The following is a 23,552-nucleotide window of genomic DNA, read 5'->3' as shown; positions in this document are numbered from 1 at the left end:
CTCCTTCCCGGGCGCCCGGTCCTAGCCGGCGTCCAGAGCAATCTCCCCTCGTCCAGCGCGCGACGCCTCCTCCGGGGGTCGGGGCCGCGGGTCCGCCGCCCCCACTGGCGGGCGCGGCTTGGAAAGCTTGGGGGTCTCCTTGGTATCCGCCAACAGCTCCGGGCGGCGGCCACAGTGAAGACAGGGAGGGCGCACCCGGCCGGTCGGGGCGGGGCTGCAGTTGGCAGGGAAAGGGTAGCAACGACGGGCGAGCACCAAGCGCCAAGGAAGGCGCGCTTCTAACTTCCTCGCACGTATGTTTCCTCGCCGGGACCCACGCTGGGGCAGCCGTCTCCTGTGCGATTCCTCTCTCCCCGCCCCGCTACCTCCAGGACCACTACCTCCACGCTGTGGGGTAAGGAACACTCAGTCTCCCTCTCCCGCCGACTCCCGCGCTGTCGGCCGCATTCCACGCCCCCTTCACGCCCGCGCGCGCGTCGCCGCTGCCGCCGCCGCCAGAAGAGGCGGGGCCTGGGCCCCGGCGCAGAGTCAGCCACGGTCCCAGCCTGCCCCGCGCCGGCCAACGAGAGCAAAGTCAGTGACTCACCTCCGCCGCGCTAACTCCTCGCTAGCTCTCCCCTCACACACGCTCACACCCGGTTCGAGATGGCGGCGGCAGCAGCGGGGGACTCTGACTCCTGGGGTGAGGGGAAGTTACGAGGGACAGGGGCTGGGCCGGCGCTGGCCCCAAGCTGAATCGGGCACTAACGCGGCTCGCTCTCTTCCGTAGACGCTGACACGTTCTCCGTGGAAGACCCGGTGCGGAAGGTGGGGGGCGGCGGCACCGCCGGCGGGGACCGCTGGGAAGGCGAGGACGAGGACGAGGACGTCAAGGTGGGTGCGGGCCGGTACTCCGGGCCTCGCGGGAGCGAACTGGCGCTGTCTCGGGCGGGGATGCCCGCCGAGGGGCGAGCTGGTGGACTCTGGGCCCAGGGGCGCCGCCCGAGCCTGCGGTCTACGGGTCCAGACGCGAGCGTAGGGCCCCCCGGTGCCCTCCTCCCCTACGCTCGCCGGCCATTTGGGCCGGAGTCGAGCAGCGTGGCCTTTTGGATTTCCTTGGCGAGGGCGGTGGCGGCCCCGGCCCCAGCCCTTCTTTAAGGGTCTGCGTCCCGGCCTGGATCCCACCCTCCAGTTGGCGACGGGAGGTGACAGCAGCGGCCGGGCCCGGCCCACGTGCAAACTTCGCGGTCTGGAGCCACTCGCCAGAATGATCTGGGAAGTTGGGCATTGAGCCCAATGGTTTATCCCATATGGAAAGTCTTACAACCACCTGCCTGTTTGAGCTCAGGTATCCCTAGGGACAGTAACTCATTTTTGTTTCTGAAGGCCCATTTGTAGAGTTTGTTGGAGCAGTTTGATGAATGAAATATTGTGCTTTAATTTTAGCCTTCCCCCCCCCCCACAAGACAAGTAGAAACAGTAAAGTTTACAAAATAACTTTAGACTACCCTCTCCCCACCTTGTTGTAAAAACCGAGTACTGAGATAGCCAGCAGTTAAGTTGTCAGAAACCTAGGTAGTCCTGGGAAAACGGAGAGTTGACGGAGTGAGTTATTTATTCGCATACGAACGACGCTTAAGAAAATATTGGTTAGAATAGAGGAGGGGGCCAGTGTTTTTTTCCTATGCCTTGTTGATCTGAACCAGATTTATCCTTGTCGTTTGTTGTTGAAAACTCCTGGGGACTCATATTGGTCCAGATGACATTATGACTAGTGCATTCATTTTTTTTTGTTTTTAGTAGTTAACAAACATCTCAAGCCCAGAATGTTAAGATTCTTTCTAACAGAACTCTCAAAATCTTTTTACATTTGTGCAGAGTTTTTATGAATTGAGAAGATGGTTTCTCTTGGTTTTGATTCACTTAGTGTTTTACTTTCCTGACTTATACCCTTCAACACATATTGGGAGTCCTGTTAAGTCCTTCTGCTTGAGCTGAAAAAATTTAAATAGGTATCACTATGAACTTAATACTACTTATGTTTGGATTTTTTTTTTTTTTCTCCTGAGTCTGATGAGGTGGATGTCTACTTTATTGAACAGCTTGAGGTCCAGAAATAATGTGAGTTCTGCACACATTGGGGTTAATAAATGAGTAGTGCTATTGTGCATATACTTAGATGCTTCATTTACTTGTTGTATAGACATGGGAATGGATTGTGTATCATTCTCATTGCAAGATATTAGTTACCTTACTACATTGTAACAGATTTTCTATTTTGAGCATTTAGTTCACATTTGTCCTTTCACTTTTTCTGTGCTTACTGGATGCAGCAGTTAGGACATCTGTTCTGACTATTGGGAATAATTCAGCAAATGAGAAGAGAGAGAAATCAGGAAAGAAGTACCAGAAAATGAAGCTTGAAGGGAGTAGTCTGGACTAATGCTATGAAGTAACCTGCCTGTGATTATTGGATCTAAATGGTGTCATTCCTGATAAATGTAATTCTTACCACTTGGAACTAATTTTGGAGATTTACAGGTTGTAAGGGACCATAAAGGTCATCTTGTCCAGTCACTCTTTTAGTGCAGAATTTTTCTTTTATGCAAATATCTTATTTCTTTTACATAAACATTGAAGTTGATCTTGGAGAAAAAAGCTGAACTTGTCCATTTTATTTCTCACTTGAAATGTTGGTTTATTTCTATTGAATTTCTTCAAGATTCCCAAGGTATGTTATTCATGGAGTAATTTGATTCCTCTGCTTTAGAATCAGACAGACCTAGGTGTATATTATTGCCTTGACATTTTCTATATTTGTGGTCATAAACAAGTTTTTTTACTCTTTCCTTTTAGTTCCCCAATCTAAATTGTCCTTACAGGAGATAACTTCAGGGGGTTGTTCTGCATTTTAAATGATCTAATATGTCTAGCATTAGGCATAGTTGCCTAGCACTTGGGAGGCACGCAAACGTTAATACTCTCTTACTTCAGGATGTTGCCTTAATTTTTCTGGCTTGTGGGAAATACCCTGTTTAGATCCAGTATCTGGGTTTATTTTGTGCCACATTTTGTGATTTCCTGAGCTCCAGGGGACTCTCCACGATGGCTCTTTACTGTGAATTTTGTGTTTTGAATGGAATGATTAACAAGCAAGTTTTTGCTTGTTCAGTTTACCAGTCTAGAGTTGAATTTTGTCACTTTGGATGGTAATGAGTAGTACCAAATTTCTGAATTTTGATGTTTTAATACATAATCCTTTTGTAAATATATGAAAACAAAGCTTAGTTTTCACAAGATGAAATAATCATAGCCTTTAAATAGTATAATATATGCATTTTTTTAAGTCTTCAAAGGTAAGATGTAGAAACAGAATAAGTTCTTCGCTTTGTGTTGTCATCTAGTGTTTAACTTTTAAGAATATAGATTTAGTGTCATTTGTAATATCCTGAGAAATGAAAGGAAAACTGAGGTCTTTGTTGCAGTAATTTGCTTCAGTAGTTTACTGTTCTTCAGTAGACATTATAACATTTTGCTGTCCTTGACTTAGTTGTCTGGCAGTGACAGAAATGGATTTAGGAGAAACTATAGAATTGTTAATCATGAGGAGAGAAGGGAGAGAAGCTGTGCTTCTTCCCAATTAAAAACAAGAGAACTAGGTGTGCCTGCTTGGCTCAGTCAGTAGAGCATGAGACTCTTGATCTCTGGGTTGTAAATTTGAGTCAACTGTTGGGTATAGAGATTACTTAAAAATAAAATCTTAAAAAAAAAAAAGAAAAGAAAAGATGAGAACTAGGAAAATAGTCTCATGTCACGGGCTGGCTTTATTTTACCTTTCTTGCTATCCTGATGTTATGCAGAGGTAGGGAGGAAGTGTTCACTTGGCATATGTCACTGGGCTCCTTCCCCATTGCTGGAGTGATGTGTAGGTTGTGTTAAGGCAATGAGTGCATATCCCCTGCAAGCAGGGACAATACAACTTTTACTTTATTTTACTAGTCTCCTAGTATTTCAATAGAATAGATTAAAAGCCGGATTTATTCAAGTTGTATAGAATTGTTTTGAGAAAACTGGCTGTGTTCAAGCATCTCTGGCATTTGCACATATAATGTTATTATACAATTCTTTTTAAAAGATCCGAGAATAAACTTAGTTGAAAACTGCCTGACTCATCCTACCCATTCAACTATCTGTTAGGATCGTATCCTGCTTAATAGCCTAAATCTACCAGAGTAAGGACATTTTTCAAGCATTAGAAATAGCATTTCTGAAGAAGGGGAGATTTTTGGGAAATACTCAGAAGGTGGGCATTTTGCCAGGAAATGGGTATCTTGAAGTGTGTAAGTTCTCATGAAAAATTCCAAACATAAACAGAACTAAAGAGAAATTTAAATAAATCCATGAGCAATCTTATTTCTTCTGTATCTCCACTTAACTATTCTCCCCTAACCAGGTTATTTTGAGGAAAATCTCAATTATATCATTTCAGTACCCTGGCAGTTTTTATAACTAGTAAGTTTTTAGTTAGGAAGTGTTTTGTTTTGTTTTTTTTTTAACGTTTATTTTTGAGAGAGAGAGGGAGACAGAGGATCCAAAACAGGGTCTGTGCTGTCAGCACAGAGCCCAATGCAGGGCTCGAACCCACAAACCATGAGATCATGACCTGAACCGAAGTGTAACGCTTAACTGACTGAGTCACCCAGGCGCCTCAGTTAGGAAGGATGTTTGGTGTTGAAAATGTGTTTGTCATGCTGGATGACTGAAAATAAATAAGCCATTTGTTTAGTGTTCATTGTCTTGATACTGCTTTAGCCAGGCATTTGAAGTAGGATTGATTAATAATAGTTCCACATGTGAAACTGGTAGGCATTGAGATGGAATTCAACGGAGTGCTTAGCCATAATACATAGTAGGATGTTAAAAACTTAATGAATAGAATTAAATGAAGTAGACTTTAGAGGCAGGTACCTTAGCTTCCAGAAACCAGCATAGTTTTGAGATGATGGAAGAACATTTAGGCTTCTTTTAAGAACTGAACTTTGCTGGGAAGTCTAGACTTGCCAGAAGCCTGTTACACAGTTGTGAAGCCTCTCAGAGCACGTCAGTACAGCTTACAGAACATCAGTAAAAGACTCTTTTTCTGCAAAAGGTTATTTATCTAAACCAAATTACTTAAAGGGAAGTAAAAGAGTATATGTTAATTAATGGACTCTTGCTATGGGGCAGAAGAATTTTACTGCTCCTTTGAAGCTACTTCTGTTTGATGATCTATAAATACATCTTGCTTAAGTTGGAAAGCATTTTCAGCCCTAAATGTGTTCTCTGATTGCATGTGACATTCTGTAGTTGTGCATTGTAAAAATGACAGATCAGCCAACTACTGGCTGTATTATTAGAAATGTTTAAAAAGCAGGGTTTAAAAATTTTGTTTTCAGTTCTCAGTCATGTTCAATTGGGAAGTAGGTTTTAAACTTGAAAAGCAGCCATCTCTTTCAGAGCAAAGGCTCAAATGATGTTGGGTGTGTATCTGTAGAAGAGTGTAGATTAGCAAGAGATTTATAAACTGCCTCTGTTCTTTTTTTTTTCTTTTAATTTTTTTTAATGCTTATTTTTGAGAGAGAGACCGAGCACAGGTGGGGGAGGGGCAGAAAGGGAGGGAGACAGATTCCAAAGCAGGCTTCAGGCTCTGAGCTGTCAGCACTGTGCCGGATGTGGGGCTCGAATCCACAAACCATGAGATCATGACCTGAGACGAAGTTGGACGCTTAACTGACCAAGCCATCCAGGTGCCCCTAAACTGCCTCTGTTCTAAGGAAGGTAGCTAGCCATTTTAGGAGAGCAGCCTTGGTGGCTCAGCCAGTTGGGTGTCCAACTTCAGCTCAGGTCATGATCTCCTGGCTCATGAGTTCAAGCCCCATGTCAGGCTCCGTGCTGACAGCTCAGAGCCTGGGGCCTGCTTCGGATTCTGTGTCTCCCTCTTTCTCTGCCCCTTCCCTGCTCATGCTCTGTCTCTGTCTCTCCTTCAAGAATAAATAAACATCAGAAAAAAATTTTTTAATTGAATATTACAGTTGGAAGATCTATTAGCTACCAAAAATTGGGTAAGGAATTTACTTGGTTATTGATAAGTATTCTCTGGAACCAAATAACCATTTAGAGCTTACTAAATTACAGACTTACTCTCTGTTTAAATGTGTTAAATTTTAGGTGTTTCTCTAAGAACGTTTTTTAAATTTTATCTGAACTTACTGTCAGCATTTACAAAGTCCTAGTGTTTACAGCAAATTGGGCAGATTTTGACCTTACATTTACTTTTTAGGCGCTGGCAAATTTTATAACTAAGGAAACAAAAACTCTAGTTCTTGGGGAAAACTACCTGGCCTTATGCTGTGGGAATTACGTCTATTTGGAAGTCTCTCTGTTGACTTCACTATGCTCCCTTCTTTAGGGACTTGTCCCCAGTCAGGGCAGCCTTGTTTCAAGCACTTTGGGGTGAGGGTGACAGGCAGAGCTTGCCTTTCATGGTCCTTTTATGAACGCAGGAGCAGGTGCCATAGCTGTTCCCAGGACTTGTTGATAGGACCACTGCTTTTGCTACTAAAATCCATTCTGTGGTGGAATCTAGGTAGCCTCATTATGTCAGCCCTGATGGGACAGTTTAACTTGAGTGTCTGGAATAAGATTTATACTTTGATTTAGGGAAACCAGGAACTGGGATAGGGGTGGTACATAGAGTTGGAATAAATGAGATATTGAGGGCTCAGGGATATGGATGGGGGTTGGGTGATGTTTTACTGGGAAAGGGAACTGAGAAATTCTCCTGATGTATCTGTTTCTCCATGTTGGAGGTATTGGGATGGAGCTGCTCATTTTTAGCTATACCTCTCCCCTCTTGGCCTCCTGGTACCAGAGGCTGCTAGACTTGTTTCTTAAAATTAATAGAAAACCATCACAGGCAATTTGAGGTAGGTAACTGGTATAGTTGTAGCTGGACACATCACTCTGTGCCATACCCTTCCTTTGATGAGCTTTCCTGCAATTCCAGGGGAGCTCATTCCAGAACTGATTGATAGAATGAATTTTAGTGGGGAGGGACCTAGTTCTCAGATAGTTATGGTATACTTCAGGACTCCAGTAAGAAGTTGTTTACTATGACACTTTAAACCTGGTTCCTTCATTTGTTTTGTTTTGTTTTGTTTTTGTTGGTTGGTTTGGTTCATTCATTACTTTTCACTGAGATTTTGGGATAGCTATCTGAGGGCCTAATGTTCTTACCTATAAAATGGAGAAACCACCATCTTACAGGACTTCGTGAGGGTTAACTGTGTTACTACATGTAAGGCCCTTTGCACAGTGCTTGGTGCAAAGTAAACACTTAGTAAATGCTTTATCATCATCATCATCATCATCATCATCACTATCATTAATAGAGCGTGGTGAATATGTACCCCTTTGAAGTAAGCAAATGGTCTTCCTGTCTGGAGCACCACCTAAGCAGGATATCACTCACAGACCCAGCTTTCTATATTATGTGAAGATTAAAACAATAACAAAAAACTCCTAGTAGTTAATTTTTATTTTCAACTCTAGGGTTCCTTTTGTACTGTGGTGTATTGATAACAAGCACTTAAGCAAACCAGTCAGATTATACAAACATTTGCTTTTTAATTTCTAACTCTTGTGTCTTAGATGTCCAAATAATGACTAGCAGGTTTGTTTTCAGTCTGTTAACCTTGACCTGTGAGTTAAATTGCCAAGGTGAGGTGATTATAAAAATATTTTACTTTTATCCAAATTTCTTTCTACTCTGCTTGCAGAGCCTATGATAGCCTTAATCAGGATTTTTTAGTTCTCTGGTGGACTTAGAGAGTTTTATTAAAATCGAGGTTTGGTTAGTTTAAATACCTAGACTGATTCATTATGAGCTGTCTTGTTATAAAACAGAAGCTTGGTGTCATAGTTATGGCACATTAGTCAGCCTCTACATCTTCCAGCAGCAGCAGAGCCTCTTGCAATCCTGTGGTTCAGCTTCAAATGGCTATCCCTATTAAACTTAAACATTCTAAAGTCTCTGGAACCTTTAGAAAATTGTTTGATAATCAGTTTATATTTAGTTCAATGACTGTGTTAGGTGTAGAAAAGACAAGAGTATAGATCAACCTTAAAGTGCCCTACCCAAGTTAGGGAGTGGGTTCAATAAGCTATTGATCAGCTCTTGACTGCTCTTAAATACTGGGCTTAAATATTATATAGATTTAATTCATTAATCAGGGTTGTGTTGTATACCAATAATTGTGTTGTATAGGTTGTGTTGTATATCAATAATTGAGCCATTGGCTAGAATGTTGGATGTTTTCACATTTGGGAAAGTAAGAAATATAAAGTCCTTTTAATTTTTTATTTAAAACAACTGCAAATTACTTTAAGAGAAGTAGTTTTGGCTTGGTTGTCTTGTGTTGTGTTAACAGACAAGTTGATATAAAATTTCATATGGAAAAACAAACATGCAAGAATGGCCAGGAGAACACTAAAAAGCCTGAAAACCTATAAGAGAGGGAACCAGCCTTGACCTACATAAAAACATACTATAATTAATTAAAGTAATGAAAGCAGTGTGGTATTGGTGCATGAAGAGACAGTAGACCTGTGGGAAAGCAGAAGTAGACCAAGTACCTGTGAAAACTTAGTATGTGGCAAATCACAGGGCTCAGGTATACTTTTTAATAACTGATGCTATGACAATTAGGTAACCATTTAGAAAAAGAGTTAGATCCATACTTCATACCACACAAAAGAAAAAACTCCATATGGACTAGAGATCTAAATAAAAAACAATGAAAGCATACATGTTTTAGAAGAAACTGACTTGATGAAATTCACCGACAATAAAAAGAAAAGACTGATAAATTTTACTGCATAAATGTGGTGGGGTGCATATGCTTCGTAGGGAAACACTAGAAATATTTCCATTAAGAACAACAAGGCAGGGGTGCCTGAGTGGCTCAGTTGGTTAAGCTTCTGACTCTTGGTTTTGGTTCAGGTCATGATCTCAAGTTTTGTGAGTTCAAGCCCTGCATTAGGCTCTGTGCTGACATCACTGGAGCCTGCTTGGGATTCTGTCTCCCTCTCTCTCTGCCCCTCCCCCACTTGCTCTCTATCTCTCAAAAAAAAAACCAAAAAACAAAATAATGATGCCCATTATCTCTGCCATTATTCACAGTGTACTAGAGGTTTAGCCAGTGCAGTTAGATAAATCAGTTGTGGAAGCATAAGAATTGGTAAAGAAGTAAAGCCATTTTCATTTACAGATGATATTATAGTACACCTGGAAAACCCTAGAGAATCAATGAAAGTGACAAATTAACATGTAAAAACCAATTGTATACACAAATAATAACCAGTTAGAGGACATAACAGGGAAGAAAAAAAAAACCCTCCAATTTACAGTAGGAACACATAAGAGAAATACTTAGGAACAAACTTGAAGAGAAATTCACAAAATCTCCAAGAGGGAAACTTTAAAACATTCCTTGAAAGATACAGAAATAGACTTGAACAAATGGAAAAACAGCCCTTTTCCTTGGCTAGGATGGCTCAACATTATGAAGATGTGCATTTTCCTAACATTAATTTACAATTTTAATGCAGTACAAAAAAAAAAAAAAATACACACTTCTTTCTGTGGAGTTAGATAAGTTGCACATGGAAAAGTAAACAGGCAAGAATTATTAATAGAAGTCCTTTTCTTTAGGATAACTGGGATGATGATGATGATGAAAAAAAGGAGGAAGCAGAAATAAAACCAGGTGAGCCACTGGGGTTCCTTCATTTTTGGTTTTATATCTTGGTGAGCATGTAATACTTAAGACAAATGACAAAATGCTTGCAAAATTGAAAATTTTTGTGTTGAGAAACCAAACACCCTTCCATTCTCACTTTATTCTCTTCTCCTCCCATCTCTTCTCTCCCCTCAAAACATAATCAGATTGGATACTGCCTGCCACTTTCTGTTTGAGTGCTGCTGTTAGGAGACAGTAGAGGAGGGTGTGATCTCATATTTTAATAATCTAAATCCTGCTGAAAGCACTGGGGAAATATGAAGGGAGATGTTTGAGTCCTAGGGGTCAGATCAGAGAAGAGAAAGGAAGAGTCCCAGAACTTTCCCATTGTTATTCACGAGTAAATCACCATATGAAATTGGAGCTAGGAGAAGTTTGGTCTTTTGAAGTATATTATTGTTATGTCTGTCTCATCCACAAACTGGAAAATATTCAAGGTAACTGTGATTAAAACATTTCTTTCAGAAGTAAAAATTTCAGAAAAGAAAAAAATAGCAGAGAAAATAAAAGAGAAAGAACGGCAGCAGAAAAAAAGGCAAGAAGAAATTAAAAAGAGGGTAAGTAATATTCATTTCCTGAAGTACAGAATTCTCACATCAGTAATGCTACATTGTCTTAATAGACAGCAAGTATTACCTAGCAGTCTGACGGGCTTTGTAAAGACAATAAATGGACACTATTAGAGAAGTAAATCCCCAAACTGAATTCTGTGTCTCCCTCTCTCTTTGCCCCTCTGCCTCTTGCGCGTGCTCTCTCTTTCAAAAATAAATATTTAAAAAAGCCCCTCAAAATAAAAGTAGATAAATTATCATAATGAATAATTATGTATGTCACCTAAATTTAACAGTTGCTAATATTTTGCCATATTTGCTTCATCTTTTTTTGTTAAAATCAAGTAAATAAAATGTGCATTTTATCTTTAAATACTTCAGTATGCATCTTTGAAAAATCAAAGCTGTTTCTCACATGATTACGTATCTAATAGGATGAACAGTAATTTTTTAATGTCATCTAATATTCAGCGTATATGGGTTGGTTTTTTTGTTTGTTGTTTTGTTTTATTTTGTTTTTTGAGAGAGAGAGAGTGCACAGACAGGGAAGGGGCAGAGGAAGACAGAATCTCAAGCAGGTTCCACGCTCAATGTGGAATCTAATGTTGGGCTTGATCTCATGACCGTGGGTTCGTGACCTGAGCTGAGATTGAGTCGTACCCTTAACGAACTGAGCCACCCAGGTACCCCTATATGTGCCCAATTTCTAATTGTCCCAAGATATCTTTTACATATGGTTTGTTTAAACAAGGACCTTAGATTCATTGCATTAGGTTGTTAACATATCCTAAGTCTCCTAGAGTATCTTTCTCTCTGTCTTAAAATGACAGTAAGGGCGCCTGGGTGGCTCAGTTGGTTAAGCATCCAACTCTTGATCTTGGCTCAGGTCATGATCTCATGGTTCATGAGTTCAAGCCCTGCATCAGGCTCTGGGCTGATAGCTCAGAACCTGCCTGGAGTTCTGTTTCTTCTTCTCTCTGCCCCTCCCTTGCTTATGCACATGCATGTGCTCTCTCTCTCAAATAAACTTGAAAACAAAAAGTAAAATGACATTCACTTATTGAAGGGAGGAGCCCATTTGTCGTGTAGAATATCCCACCTTTTTGATTTGTCTGATTGCTTACAGTTGCAATTTCCTGTAACTTGGCCGGTAAGTCTAAAAGTTTGATTGGATTCAGATTAAACATTTTTAATTGGAATGCTTTAGAGGTCATGCTATGTGCTTCATATTGCATCATATCACATCAAGAGTCATGTAATATCTGTCCTATTATTAGTGATGCTAAAATTGATGACTGGGTTAAGGTGGTAACAGTCTGATCCTTCTATTATAAAATTACATATTCTTGTAAGTAATCCAATTTCACATCAAGCTCCCACCCATTAGTTTAGTGTTAGTAATGATTGTTGCCTAATTATTTTATTATGGACTGCAGAATGGTGATTTTTCTCATCCAGTGACTTCTCTTCCATTTGTTACTGGCTGGCTTTTCTTCCTCCTCTTCTACTTGCTTTGCTGTTTGATTACTTTGATATGGTTTGTGCTAGAAAAGCAGAGTAAAAGCTTAATTGTTTTCTTGTAATCACTAATTTCCAGAGTAAGGAGGGAGTGTAATAGTAACTTCAAAGGGTTGAAAAATGAGGGGTTTGTGGGTTTTTTTCTTTTGAGTAAATTTGTAGATGTACAGGTTTTTATAAATTTTACTCAGATACAGTAATTATTCTTTTGATGCTCAAATTTTCCCAACTTTGGCCAGTAGGAAACCCTTTCAGTTGTTCTAATGTTCATCCTTTTGACAGAACCCTATTAGTCTTTGAAAACTTCTTGCTTTCTGGCACAATAAGTGCTGGGCTCACTTGGTAAACTCTCTTCTTTAAGCCTGGAATGTGCTACTTCCCTGAGGTTTTTAGTGGAAATGATGTTTAGAAGCCAAATCTAGTTGCTAGTAGTACTCAGCATTATTGAGGTGGCCTTGCCTTCTAGACCCATTTTTATAGGTGAAGCTAGGAAACAAATAAATGCATGAGTATATGTGTTGTGTATGTCAGCGTTAGTTCATGGATTCTAATAATGGTAACATAATTGTTTATTTGCTTTTCTACAATACCAGTAATACTAACAATGTTTGTAGGATTTCTTTGCAATTCTTTTTGCATTGAGAATATATCCTCTAAGGATGTATAATTATGTTCTGGGTTCTAAAGTCATTTGTATTATTTTGTGTCAGTATGTCTTTTGATACACATTTTAGAGTTATTTGTTACCGTTTCCATTTTTAAAGTTTTATTTTTTATGTAACTTTATTTTTTAAACATGAAATAATGTTCAGAAGGCAAAACCATACAAAAATGGTACACTCAGAAAAGTCGCAAACATCCATTCCTGTCCTGTCCTCTCCTCTCCATCCTGTTCCCTGTCACCCCCTATAATAAAGCATTTTCACTAGTTTTTGGTTTATTCTTTTTTTTTTTGTTTTTTGTAGCTGTATGGTATTCTGTTGCTACAAATATGTACCATATTTTATTTCACCAGTCTTCTAGTCATGGGCAGCTGGATCTTTTTTCCCCATTCCTGTACTTGAACTAACAGTGCTTCCATGAATAGCCGTATCTGTGTGTCATTTTTAATGGGTATAGTCATATTTGTAGGATAGATTGTAAAATGAGAGATTGATGGGTCAGAGGGCAAATTACATTTGTAGTCTTGCCAAGGGTTCTCAAATTGCCCTCTGTATGGGGTTGTACCAGTTTGCATTTGCCAATAATGTATCAGAGTGTGTTTCCCCAGTCAGGGACATTTTAGATACTTTTAAAATAATTTATACTTGCATATCAAAAATATTTACATGTGTGTTTCTATGATCGGAACAAGCAATAGAAACTTAGAACTCAGTCTAAGAAGCCATCTTGGTTAGATCTTTCTTGGTCATTGAAGTTAGAATTTGTACTTCCTTTGTTGGGTCTTGGTATTTATATCCAACATAAAGAAACCTTATTAGTTAGAGTGTGCTCAGTTTGTCTTAAGTAAAATATTGAGTTAAGATGAGTTCAGTTTTGATGCAGGAAATACTTAATAATGTCCAGGTCTACAAAGACAGTTAAGTCAAGATATTTCCTTTTTTCTTTCTAGAAAGTATTCTGAGATTTCCTAACTTGGCATAATGACATTTCTCATTTTATCCTCTCCATGAGAAACAAAATATGATGTATTTCAGAAGTGGACTTGTGAGTCAGAATCTGCAAGCTGCATAGACATAGTTAACTATGAATAGCACAAGTTCCCTTTACTTTTTTCCCACTTTAATGAATACTGTCATAGATTCTCCTTCATAGTAAAAGTGATACATTTGTTGTAGGAAGTATCACAGTATAAAGAAATGATATTCACTAAACTGTTGACTGTCAGAGAAGTAGAACTGGAAAATAACTGACAACTTCTGTTGTGTGTCTTTAAAATTTGTTGACAATGATAATGTGTTACTTTTATAATAATATAAAAATGTAAATAAGAGGAAAACTTTTTTTAAATTTTTTTATTGTTTATTTGCTTTTGAAAGACAGAAATGGAGGGGCGCCTGGGTGGCGCAGTCGGTTAAGCGTCCGACTTCAGCCAGGTCACGATCTCGCGGTCCGTGAGTTCGAGCCCCGCGTCGGGCTCTGGGCTGACGGCTCGGAGCCTGGAGCCTGTTTCCGATTCTGTGTCTCCCTCTCTCTCTGCCCCTCCCCCGTTCATGCTCTGTCTCTCTCTGTCCCAAAAATAAAATAAAAAACGTTGAAAAAAAAAAAATTAAAAAAAAAAAAAAGAAAGACAGAAATGGAGCATGAGTAGGGGAGGGGCAGAGAGAGAGGGAGACACAGAATCTGAAGCAGGTTCCAGGCTCTGAGCTGTCAGCATAGAGCCCGACATAGGGCTTGACCTCATGAACTGTGAAATCATGACCTGAGCTGGAGTGGGATGCGTAACCTACTGAGCCACGCAGGTGCCCCAAGAGGAAAACTTTTTTTGGTGTTTTTGTTTTGTTTTGTTTTGTTTTGTTTTACATTTTTATTTATTTTTGAGAGACAGAGACAGAGCACATCTGGGGGACGGGCAGAGAGAATGAGACACAGAATCCGAAGCAGGCTCCAGGCTCCAAGCTGTCAGCACAGAGCCCGATGCAGGGCTCGAACTCACAAACTGTGAGATCGTGACCTGAGCCGAAGTCGGATGCTTAACTGACTGAGCCACCCAGGCGCCCCCAATTTTTTTTTTTTTTTAATTAGAACGTGTGTGTGCACAAGTGGGGGATGGGCAGAGGAAGAGAGAGAGAATATTAAGCAGGTTCCTCACTCAGCATGTAGCCTGATGTGGGGCCCCATCCCATGACCCTGGGGGATCATGACCTGGATGGAAATCAACAAGAGTTGGATGCTCAACTGACTGAGCCACCCGTGTGCCCCCAAAACATTTTTTTTATGTTTGCATAGTACAGTTGGCCTTTGAACAATGTGAGGGCTAGGGGTGCTGACCCCTGCACAGTCAAAAAGCTACATACAACTTTTGACTTCCCCCAAACTTAACTATTAATAGCCTACTATTGACTGGAAACCTTACTGCTAACACAGTCAACACATAATTTTGTAGTTGTGTGTATTATATATCATATTCTTCCAGTAAAGTAAACTAGAGAAAAGAAAATGTTAAGAAAATCATGAAGAGAAAAATGCATTTGCTGTACTGTAAATACCAGAAAAAGTCTGAATAAGTGGACCCATGCTTTTCAGACCTGTTTTATTCAAGGGCCATCTGTATTGTCATATGGCTGTGCCATGTTTTATTTATTCTTTTGTTGAACATTTGGGTCATCTCTAAATTTATTGGAAATTATAAGTAATACTCCAATGGACATCCTTGTGGCTAAATGTTAGTGTGCATCTTTGGTTTCTTAAGATAAATACCTAGAAGTGCAATTGAGTCCATAAAGCATATAAAAGTTATTTTAAGACTTGATGCACATTACCAAGTTGCCCTAGAAAAGTTGTTTCAATCAATATACAGTCTTTAGCAGCAGAATGTGAGTGTGATTTTTCCCTTGTCTACAGTCTCAATTCCATATTTTTTAAAAAGGCTGTGGAAATAAACTCAGTCTTCTTGGGTTCTTAACTCAGCTCTCTCGCATTAGCAGCTGTGTTAACCTTCTGTTACCATGGACAGGTTGCTTAACCTCTCTGTGCCTCAAATTTTTTTGTGTAAAATCAGGATAAGAACATCTGAGGTGTTTAGAAGGATGCCTGAAATAAACACTTTATAAGTATTTGCTATTATTTATAATTTTGTGTTTATTAAAAAAAGTTCACACAATTCAAAAATGTACTGGTCATTCGTAATCCCAGCCGTTTTAAAATTTTCTTTCTATCTCATTTTAGTTAGAAGAACCTGAAGAACCTAAAGTGCTAACACCAGAAGAACAATTAGCAGATAAACTGCGGCTAAAGAAATTACAGGAAGAGTCAGACCTTGAATTAGCAAAAGAAACTTTTGGTAAGGTGCAGGGAGGGGGTGATTGCAGTGAAGTATTGAAGTTCCAAGTGCATGCGTGGAAGTCTTACTAGTTATGAAAGTTTAGAAAACATCTCCATTTTTGGCATAACAATACTGGCGAACTTAGATATTCGAAAGTAGTTTTTATTTTATATTTGAGGTTTCATTGCTTAAGGCAGAGTGAAATACATTTTCAGATTTTTTAATGATTATGTTCCGAGTATCACATAAAAGGTTATTAAGATAAATCATTGGACCTTTTCAAATAAAGTTTCCTGCTCCTTTAAATATATCAGCTGGATGAAATTTGAATGAAATGTGAGGTCTGTAGCTTTGAGGTTTAAATATTGAACTGACTATAGGGCTGTCCTATTGTCTTAAATCTGGATAAGAATGTCCCTGTGGGGGATTCACCTTCAGCTGTGCCTCTGCTCAGGATCATTCCTTTCTGTGACCCTTCTTGGCCCTCGCCATACCCAGTCTTTAGAGGGCTTCCATTTCTGTGTGTCATGCTACAGTTGTGAGTGGTACATGAGATGAAAAACATATTCAGGATCCTGTATGTATGGAAGTTCAGAGTGTTCTAGGGGGAGAGTAACATGACATGAAGGGGAAAGTAAGAAACATGGCCAAAGAAATAGTTAAAAGTTCTCCCTTTGTTTAATTAAGCTCATTGTTGTCATTACCTATTGTGTACTTTTCAGAGTAGAAGATTATGTTGAAAGAGTTAAAGAGCTTTGAAACCTATAGCTAATTGTATCCCCATCCTTCCTGTTCCTTAAAATGGATCAGGAAGGCTGACAAGTGATCATTGTCCTTTCTGTGGGAGATGTGATTTTCTCACTCTGGGAGTTGCTGGCAACCTGAGGAGTTACTTTGGGTGCTCCTGTGCACTGGCGTGTGCTTGGCAGATCTTAACCTGCAGAGGGCACACAGCCATTATCCAGTGTCTTCATAGCATGGTAACAGCCAGCCAAGTGTTTATTAAAGAAAAGAGTTTACATGCTACTTAAAAATTCTAAAATGGGACAATTATGGATTGCAAGGCAAAAACATGGATTCATACAGCCATCATTTAGTTAATAGGGTTTTAATGTTGTATTTCTCATACTAAAATACTAAATCAGTGATACTGTTAACTCAATTTGCTATTGAGGAAGATACAAAGTGTACTGTCTCTTAGCCTAGAATCCTTTTAGGCCAGATTCTTTCTGTTGGGATTTTTTAAAAATTTTTTTAAATGTTTATTTACTTTTGAGAGAGAGACAGAGCATGAATGGGGGAAGGGCAGAGAAGGAGGGAGACACAGGATCCGTAGCTGGCTTCAGGCTCTGAGCCGTCAGCACAGAGCCTAGCCTGATGGCGGGGCTTGTACCCACAAACTGTGAGATCATGACCTGAGTCGAAGTCGGATGCTTAACCAACTGAGCCACCCAGGTGCCCCTCTGTTGGGATTTTAATACATGGCTTACCCCTCTTAGCTTCTGGAGTCAGCTGCATACTTTGACAGGAGCCATCTGGGTTTTTGTTTTGTTTGCTTTTTCCTTCTCTTCCCATTTTACTGTGGCCTATTTTTTTTTTTTTTTAAGTTTATTTATTTTGAGAAAGGAACAGGGGAAGAGGGGCAGAGAGAGAGAATCCCAAGCAGGTTCCATGCTCAGCATGGAGCCCGCCGTAGGGCTTGATCCCATGACAGTGGGATCATGACCTGATCCGAAAGCAAGAGTCAGCCGCTCAGCTGATCCACCCAGGCCCTCCCCTGCTGCAGGCTATTCTTAGACATAGACTTTAAAAACATCCTTTTTGTGCCAGGGACGCTTTTGGTGCTGTGGTGAAAACTACAGGTTTCCTCTTAATATGATGTTTTTTTAAATGCAGAAAATAAAATACATAGAATTTTACTTACTAAGGAAGTCTGTTATATTGAAATAGGTATAATGTTAAAAAGACGAGATACAGTAATAATGTGCTTTTTTATTAATGCAGTAAATAAGATCTAGTGGCAGGTCTATCTGATAAGTAATGTGATTTGAAAGTAGTGATGACTGAAACAATATTTTAAGAGAAGAACTACAACTGTAATGTGATATGAAAATATCTGATCTTTACTAGTAACAGGTTTTTGCTAGTTATAACCACTGTGATTTATTGCCTATAATCAAAATGGAAGGAAATGCTGAATTAGACGTTAATGAAAATAAAGTTGTAATCTTTGATCCAGATTTGCAGACCTGCTGAATTCTGTCCAAGAACTCCAGCGGACCCAGGTTAAGAAACTCTGCTTTAGCATGAAATAACAGCGTTGTTCAGATACCGAATTGGTTTATAAACCTAAAAAAAATCTTTCTGATATTTTTAGTGCTCCCTCTTCTCCTGCAGGTGTTAATAATACAGTTTATGGAATAGATGCTATGAACCCATCTTCAAGAGATGACTTCACAGAGTTTGGAAAGTTACTAAAAGATAAAATTACACAATATGAAAAGTCACTATATTATGCCAGTTTTTTGGAAGCCTTAGTTCGAGATGTGTGTATTTCACGTAAGTAATTCTAATCTCTACTTCTGTAGGTGGATTTTAGTGACAGCCCATCATAGGAGGATGGAGGTTGACTTATTTTGGGATGCTATAATAGACTTAGGATTTCCTTTTCAGAAGTTACCTTGGGAATGTTCTGCAAATACCCAGTGAGTTTGAGTGGTTTTGTTTTTTTGAGGCTCTCTTCTTAATTTTTTTAAAATGGCTTCCCAAAGGGACATCTGGACTTTGCTGATACAAAGCTGATAAAACACTAGCTTATTCTTTTATCTAATTAGATCTTTAAAAAAAATTTTTTTTTTAACGTTTATTTTGAGACAGAGAGTGCAAGCAGGGTTGGGGCAGAGAGAGAGGGAGACACAGAATCCGATGCAGGCTCTGAGCTGTTGGCTCCCCTTATCTAATTATATCTTAAATGGACGAGGAAGTATCTTTTGGGGAAAATTGTCTCTCCCCATACGGAATTTTAGAGCTGAGTGCAACCATAGTAAGTGTTCATTTTACAAACAAGGAAGCCTGTGACTCTAGGTTTAAGTTGCTCAACAGAACAGGTACCTATATTCTGGGTCTGTGGGTGTGGTGCCATGCCCTGAAAGGAGTCATACATTTCAGAGACAGGGTGTGTGGGAGTAAAAACCAGGGGTGGTGTGGCACTAATGTGGAAGGGACTGTTTTTGCTAGCACTGCTGTTTTTAAGATCGAGAAAAAGGAATTCTACACGATGAACTTTCAATTGGGATTTCCTTGAGAAATCATTACTAATTTGGGTGTTCTGAATTTGATTAGTGATATACCCATAGTTGGTATTTTATTTACATATACTTTTTTTCTTCTTTTTGGAGGTGCTCTCCAACCAAAACTGAAACTCTTTTTTGGTAGCTAAAAACTGCTGTGTTTCAGCTTGGTATTTTTATAAGGATCAAAGGATGTGTTGTCCACTAATCAGACTTGTCTCCTAGTAGGATACTGAGATTTCTGAGATAACCTGTTTTCATTCTGGTTCCCATGGTAGAAGGGGTAGAAAATAGAGACCCTAAAGGGTGGGGAGTTGTAATTTGTAGTTTTAAGAATGGTTGTTCCATGTTCATTCAGCCACTCCTCAGTGTGCATCGAGGATGTGTTGTGGAAAGGCATGGTGATCCTCCGTGTGTTTATTTTTTTGCCCCCTCACATGTTTAGATTGAGTTAAGGAGGTATGGTAGGGGACAGTATGAGCTCTAAAGACACTTTGGGTTTCTTTTTGAACAATGGTGTCTTGGTTATTTCAGGTCATTATAAAATTTTTGTTGCTGAGTTTTCTATTTTACGTTAAATAGTTCTGATTTGTGAGCCTAGCCATAGACTGAATCGCGATTCTTTACCATCTTATGTTTAACAGGACAAATTCATAGCCTTTTTAAAGTTACTGAAGCTAATGATGGACAAAGTAGAGGTGGTAATTCCTTTTTCTTTTTTTTTAGTGGAAATTGATGACTTGAAAAAGATTACCAATTCATTGACTGTGCTTTGCAGTGAAAAACAAAAGCAAGAAAAGGTAAGGGCAAACATGCAAGGGAGATGCCTATCACATTAGGATGGGGGTGTGGGGCATAATATTCTCAGTGCACTGGGAGCCTGAACTAAAATTTAAATTGGAATAGAGCTGGAGCCTGAGTGCCATTACTGTCCTTTTGTTCACAGACATGGTCAGAGTTTTCTTTTGGAACAGAAATTGCTTTGGGTTAGGTCTGAGATCTCCCCTAAAGTTTTTTTGTTGCCAGAGGCTTTAGTGTCTCTGTGAGGGTTTCTGTACCAGAAAAAGGTGCCCACAGTGGACAGTCTCATGAATTAACTCTCTTTTGTCTTTAGCAAAGCAAAGCCAAAAAGAAGAAGAAAGGCGTGGTTCCTGGAGGGGGATTAAAGGCCACCATGAAAGACGATCTGGCAGATTATGGTGGTTATGATGGAGGATATGTACAAGACTATGAAGACTTCATGTGACATTTTATCTTCTCCTGGTGTCTTCTTTCTGTTGCCCACAATCCCTTCAACATGTAGCACAACTTCCTTTCCTTTCAGTTCTGCCAAATGCTACAATCAGAAGTGCAGTATCTTTTGTGCTGGTTATTTAACCCCTTGACACTTAGGTGCTAATGTGCGAATGAGGGAACTTGGATCTTGCTGCCAAGGGGTTAAAATTGGGAACCTCAGTTGCTACTAAATCATAGTTTAAAAAACAAGCGTAATAATGTTGTCATTGTTGCTCTCTGATTCCATAGCAGCAGTCACTGAATTGGAAACAAAGGTTGCAACATGACAAAAATTGTGTAGTATTTACCAGCACCATTCAGTAATACAGCCTTAACCATACCTCCTTGAACTACTTCATAACTTGTCAAGAAAAGCAGTTTGCAGCAAGGGCATGCCGTGTGCACCTAGTATTAAAATTGCTTTGTCTTAAAATTGAGCGTGAGGATATTAAAAATACATTGTGAAGAAGACTGCTTATCTCAGAGTGAAGATACAACGGCTGAAAAGCACTAGCTTGATACTTAAAAATCAAATGACCAAAACCCTCCAACTTTGAAGCTGAAGAAGGTAGACCTCCATTATTGTGTTGCATTACAAGTTGTGGAATCTCTTGAATGCATAGACTGTCTAGTTTCTATTTATCAGACTGTTCTGACGGAGTGCTTCAGACGGGGGAGGGAAGCTCTTTACCTGTTTCATTTCCCTGATTTCAGTATCTGAACAATCCTCCTTTGTTCTCCTGGGCTGCAATGGAACAACTTTAACAGGGTTTTGGCATTTCCTTTCCTTTATAAAACATGCTCAGCAAACTGCACCAGTTGACTACAGTTTGGTAAATTGTTATGTTAACAATTATGACATCTGCAATGTTTTATAAAGCAACTAATTTAATAAAATCACTATTGTGAGGACTTAAATTTTGTGTTAACTCCCAAGAGATATTTTTGGAGAGTATAGAACAACAGCTCTTGGGACTAGAGTTCTCTGTATACTTACAAAGCTATTAATAAATGCCTGATGAGCAGTTAACAGCTTTAAGACAAAAATGATGTGCCAGGCCTGATTAGTGTCACCCTAGAGCGACAAAGGTATAGGGCTGCCTTCCTCTCCTTATTTATTTGGGCAAATTATTTGCTTGTTTAGATAGTAAGGCCTAACTCAGTACAGAGAAGAGCTTATTTATTTGGAGTAATTGAGCTTATTACTCAGGTTACGGCTGTAAAAGCATAGATTGGGTGATCCTCTTTATTATATATTTTAAGCAATTTAACCAAATTTGTGGTTGGAGTCTTTTTGAAACTGTCAGAGAATCAAAAGTAGGGACAACAAAACATGTTTTAAGTTTCTCTTAAATAGGAAATAGGAACCTCAATCAAAGCTCTGTAGACTACTAAGTGTAAGAACCGTCTAAATGATCGGAGGAATTAACAGAAAGCAATGACTACACAGCAATAATTACAGTAAATAAAGATTGTTTTAGGGCAGACAAGGGCTAAGATTTCCTTGGCAGTAATGATGACATACAATGAATTTAAAATCTATTTTATTATAGAGATCAGTTTCTAACAAATGGAAATGTATCATCTGTTCCTTAACTGTGTAAATAATATTAAATTCCTTTGAAACTGGAATCTGCAGGCACAGATATTCTTTAATCAATATTGCATATCTAAATAGAAGCCATCTTCAGGAAGATGGAGCTTTTGATCTTTATACCAATACTATACTATCTGAAGTGGTATAGATGAACAATCACTTTTAAGTAAGAATTTCCTCGTGAAAATTCTCTCATTTACCCACTATTCACAGAGGACTGGTTATGGTCAGTCCTGGGGTTTTACAACTTGACAACACATACCCCCACCACATTATTCTGAACAAACATCTGTCAGTACCTCACTTCAGTACAAGAAAACAGGCATCTATGACATCTCGGCAGTAACCACCCTCCTATCATCTGCATCCACCTAACCTGCTAGCATGTCCTTTAGACAGCAGCCAGTTTGAGGGTCCTTCAGAAGCATATTTACAATGTCATAAAATTTGTGTTCATATGCAAGTTTGTAATACAAGTAGACATCTTCACAATAAGTGAATAACTTCTTCAGGTTTTTCACAGCTGTGTCAGTAGGCTGATGCTGTTTGTATCTAGAAAAGAAACAGAAGAATGTACAGGTTAAGATACTGTATCTGAGCGAGAGCTGTCTACTCTGACACAGCTACTTACATAGGAGATGATGCTGGAATCTGAGAAATTCTATCTATGGTATTAGGGGTCCTGGATAAACATGAAATTATTTCATTAAAAATGTTATCTTAATGCTCACTTTAATTGCAGTAAGTTCAGTACTCCAAAGGAGGCCTCTGAGGTTTACAGTTTGGCACCTTGGGCAAGCTGAACAGCTGTCCTCCCATTTTAAATTCAGAGTGCTGTAAGTAAACTGTTCTCATTCATCTATTTGCATATGTTTGTTAAAAAAACATCCAGAAGCAAGAGATCTTTTAAGTTGATTTATTTTGAGGGGAAGAGAGAATCACACACAGGCTCTGCACTGTCAGTGCAGAGTCTGACGCAGGGCTCTACCTCACGAACTGCAAGATCATGACCTGAGCCGAAACCAAAAGTTCTGATGCTCAACCGGCTGAGCCACCCAGGTGCCCCTGGCGATTCTTGACATCTGTTTGCCATCTCAGAGAGGCAGCTACAAACATGTTCTATTTAGCCATAGAATTCTTAACCAATGCCTTATCTCAAAGCAGAGTCATTTTAATACTTACTTTTTTGAAATCTCTTCAAATACACTAGATCTTAATAACCTTTGCTGCTTAAATTCTTCCAAGTAATTAAAGTCTCCTTTAACAATCACTTGTTGGTATAGAATTTCAGCCCAATCAGGAACAAAGTCATAGGCCTCAGCCACAATAGAAGCCTTATAAAAGGATGGAGGGGAAGAAGGATACCATTAGAACCCTATCTGATATAAAATTGAAGGCAAGGGGTTCTAAAAAACAACTTCCTACTGTTACATTCATGGTGAATGTGACCATCAGCAAAGACTTAGCATTAGCATTGGGAAGTTTGGTGTTCGTTTGACATTTCTCTTCCCTTAAACC

At 39.4% G+C, this 23,552-nt stretch overlaps 2 protein-coding genes across 3 annotated transcripts in view; one reads left to right on the top strand and one right to left on the bottom strand.

The window, feature by feature from the left end:
• The first annotated feature begins 538 nt into the window (after nucleotides 1-538).
• On the top strand, nucleotides 539-21,355 carry EIF3J (eukaryotic translation initiation factor 3 subunit J). Its single transcript, XM_019442273.2, has 8 exons — nucleotides 539-682; nucleotides 770-873; nucleotides 9,731-9,785; nucleotides 10,284-10,375; nucleotides 15,776-15,890; nucleotides 18,270-18,431; nucleotides 19,889-19,962; nucleotides 20,277-21,355. The coding sequence occupies exons 1-8, from the start codon at nucleotides 646-648 to the stop codon at nucleotides 20,406-20,408; spliced, it is 771 nt and encodes a 256-aa protein (XP_019297818.1). The 5' UTR covers nucleotides 539-645; the 3' UTR covers nucleotides 20,409-21,355.
• Nucleotides 21,356-21,964: 609 nt separating this feature from the next.
• SPG11 (SPG11 vesicle trafficking associated, spatacsin) overlaps nucleotides 21,965-23,552 on the bottom strand; it is an 86,617-nt gene continuing 85,029 nt past the window's right edge. For both annotated transcript variants that reach the window (XM_053889104.1, XM_053889105.1), the window contains 2 exons: nucleotides 23,217-23,368; nucleotides 21,965-22,586 (listed from right to left, as the gene is read on the bottom strand). In XM_053889104.1, the coding sequence (XP_053745079.1) occupies nucleotides 22,406-22,586; nucleotides 23,217-23,368 (333 nt within the window). In that variant the 3' untranslated portion in view covers nucleotides 21,965-22,405. The remainder of the gene's footprint in view (nucleotides 22,587-23,216; nucleotides 23,369-23,552) is intronic.

This window comes from Panthera pardus, unplaced genomic scaffold (genome assembly GCF_024362965.1).
Source record: "Panthera pardus isolate Hobbes unplaced genomic scaffold, ASM2436296v1 HiC_scaffold_24, whole genome shotgun sequence".
In the NCBI taxonomy this organism is placed as follows: domain Eukaryota; kingdom Metazoa; phylum Chordata; class Mammalia; order Carnivora; family Felidae; genus Panthera; species Panthera pardus.
This window is presented reverse-complemented; position numbering and strand designations above follow the sequence as displayed.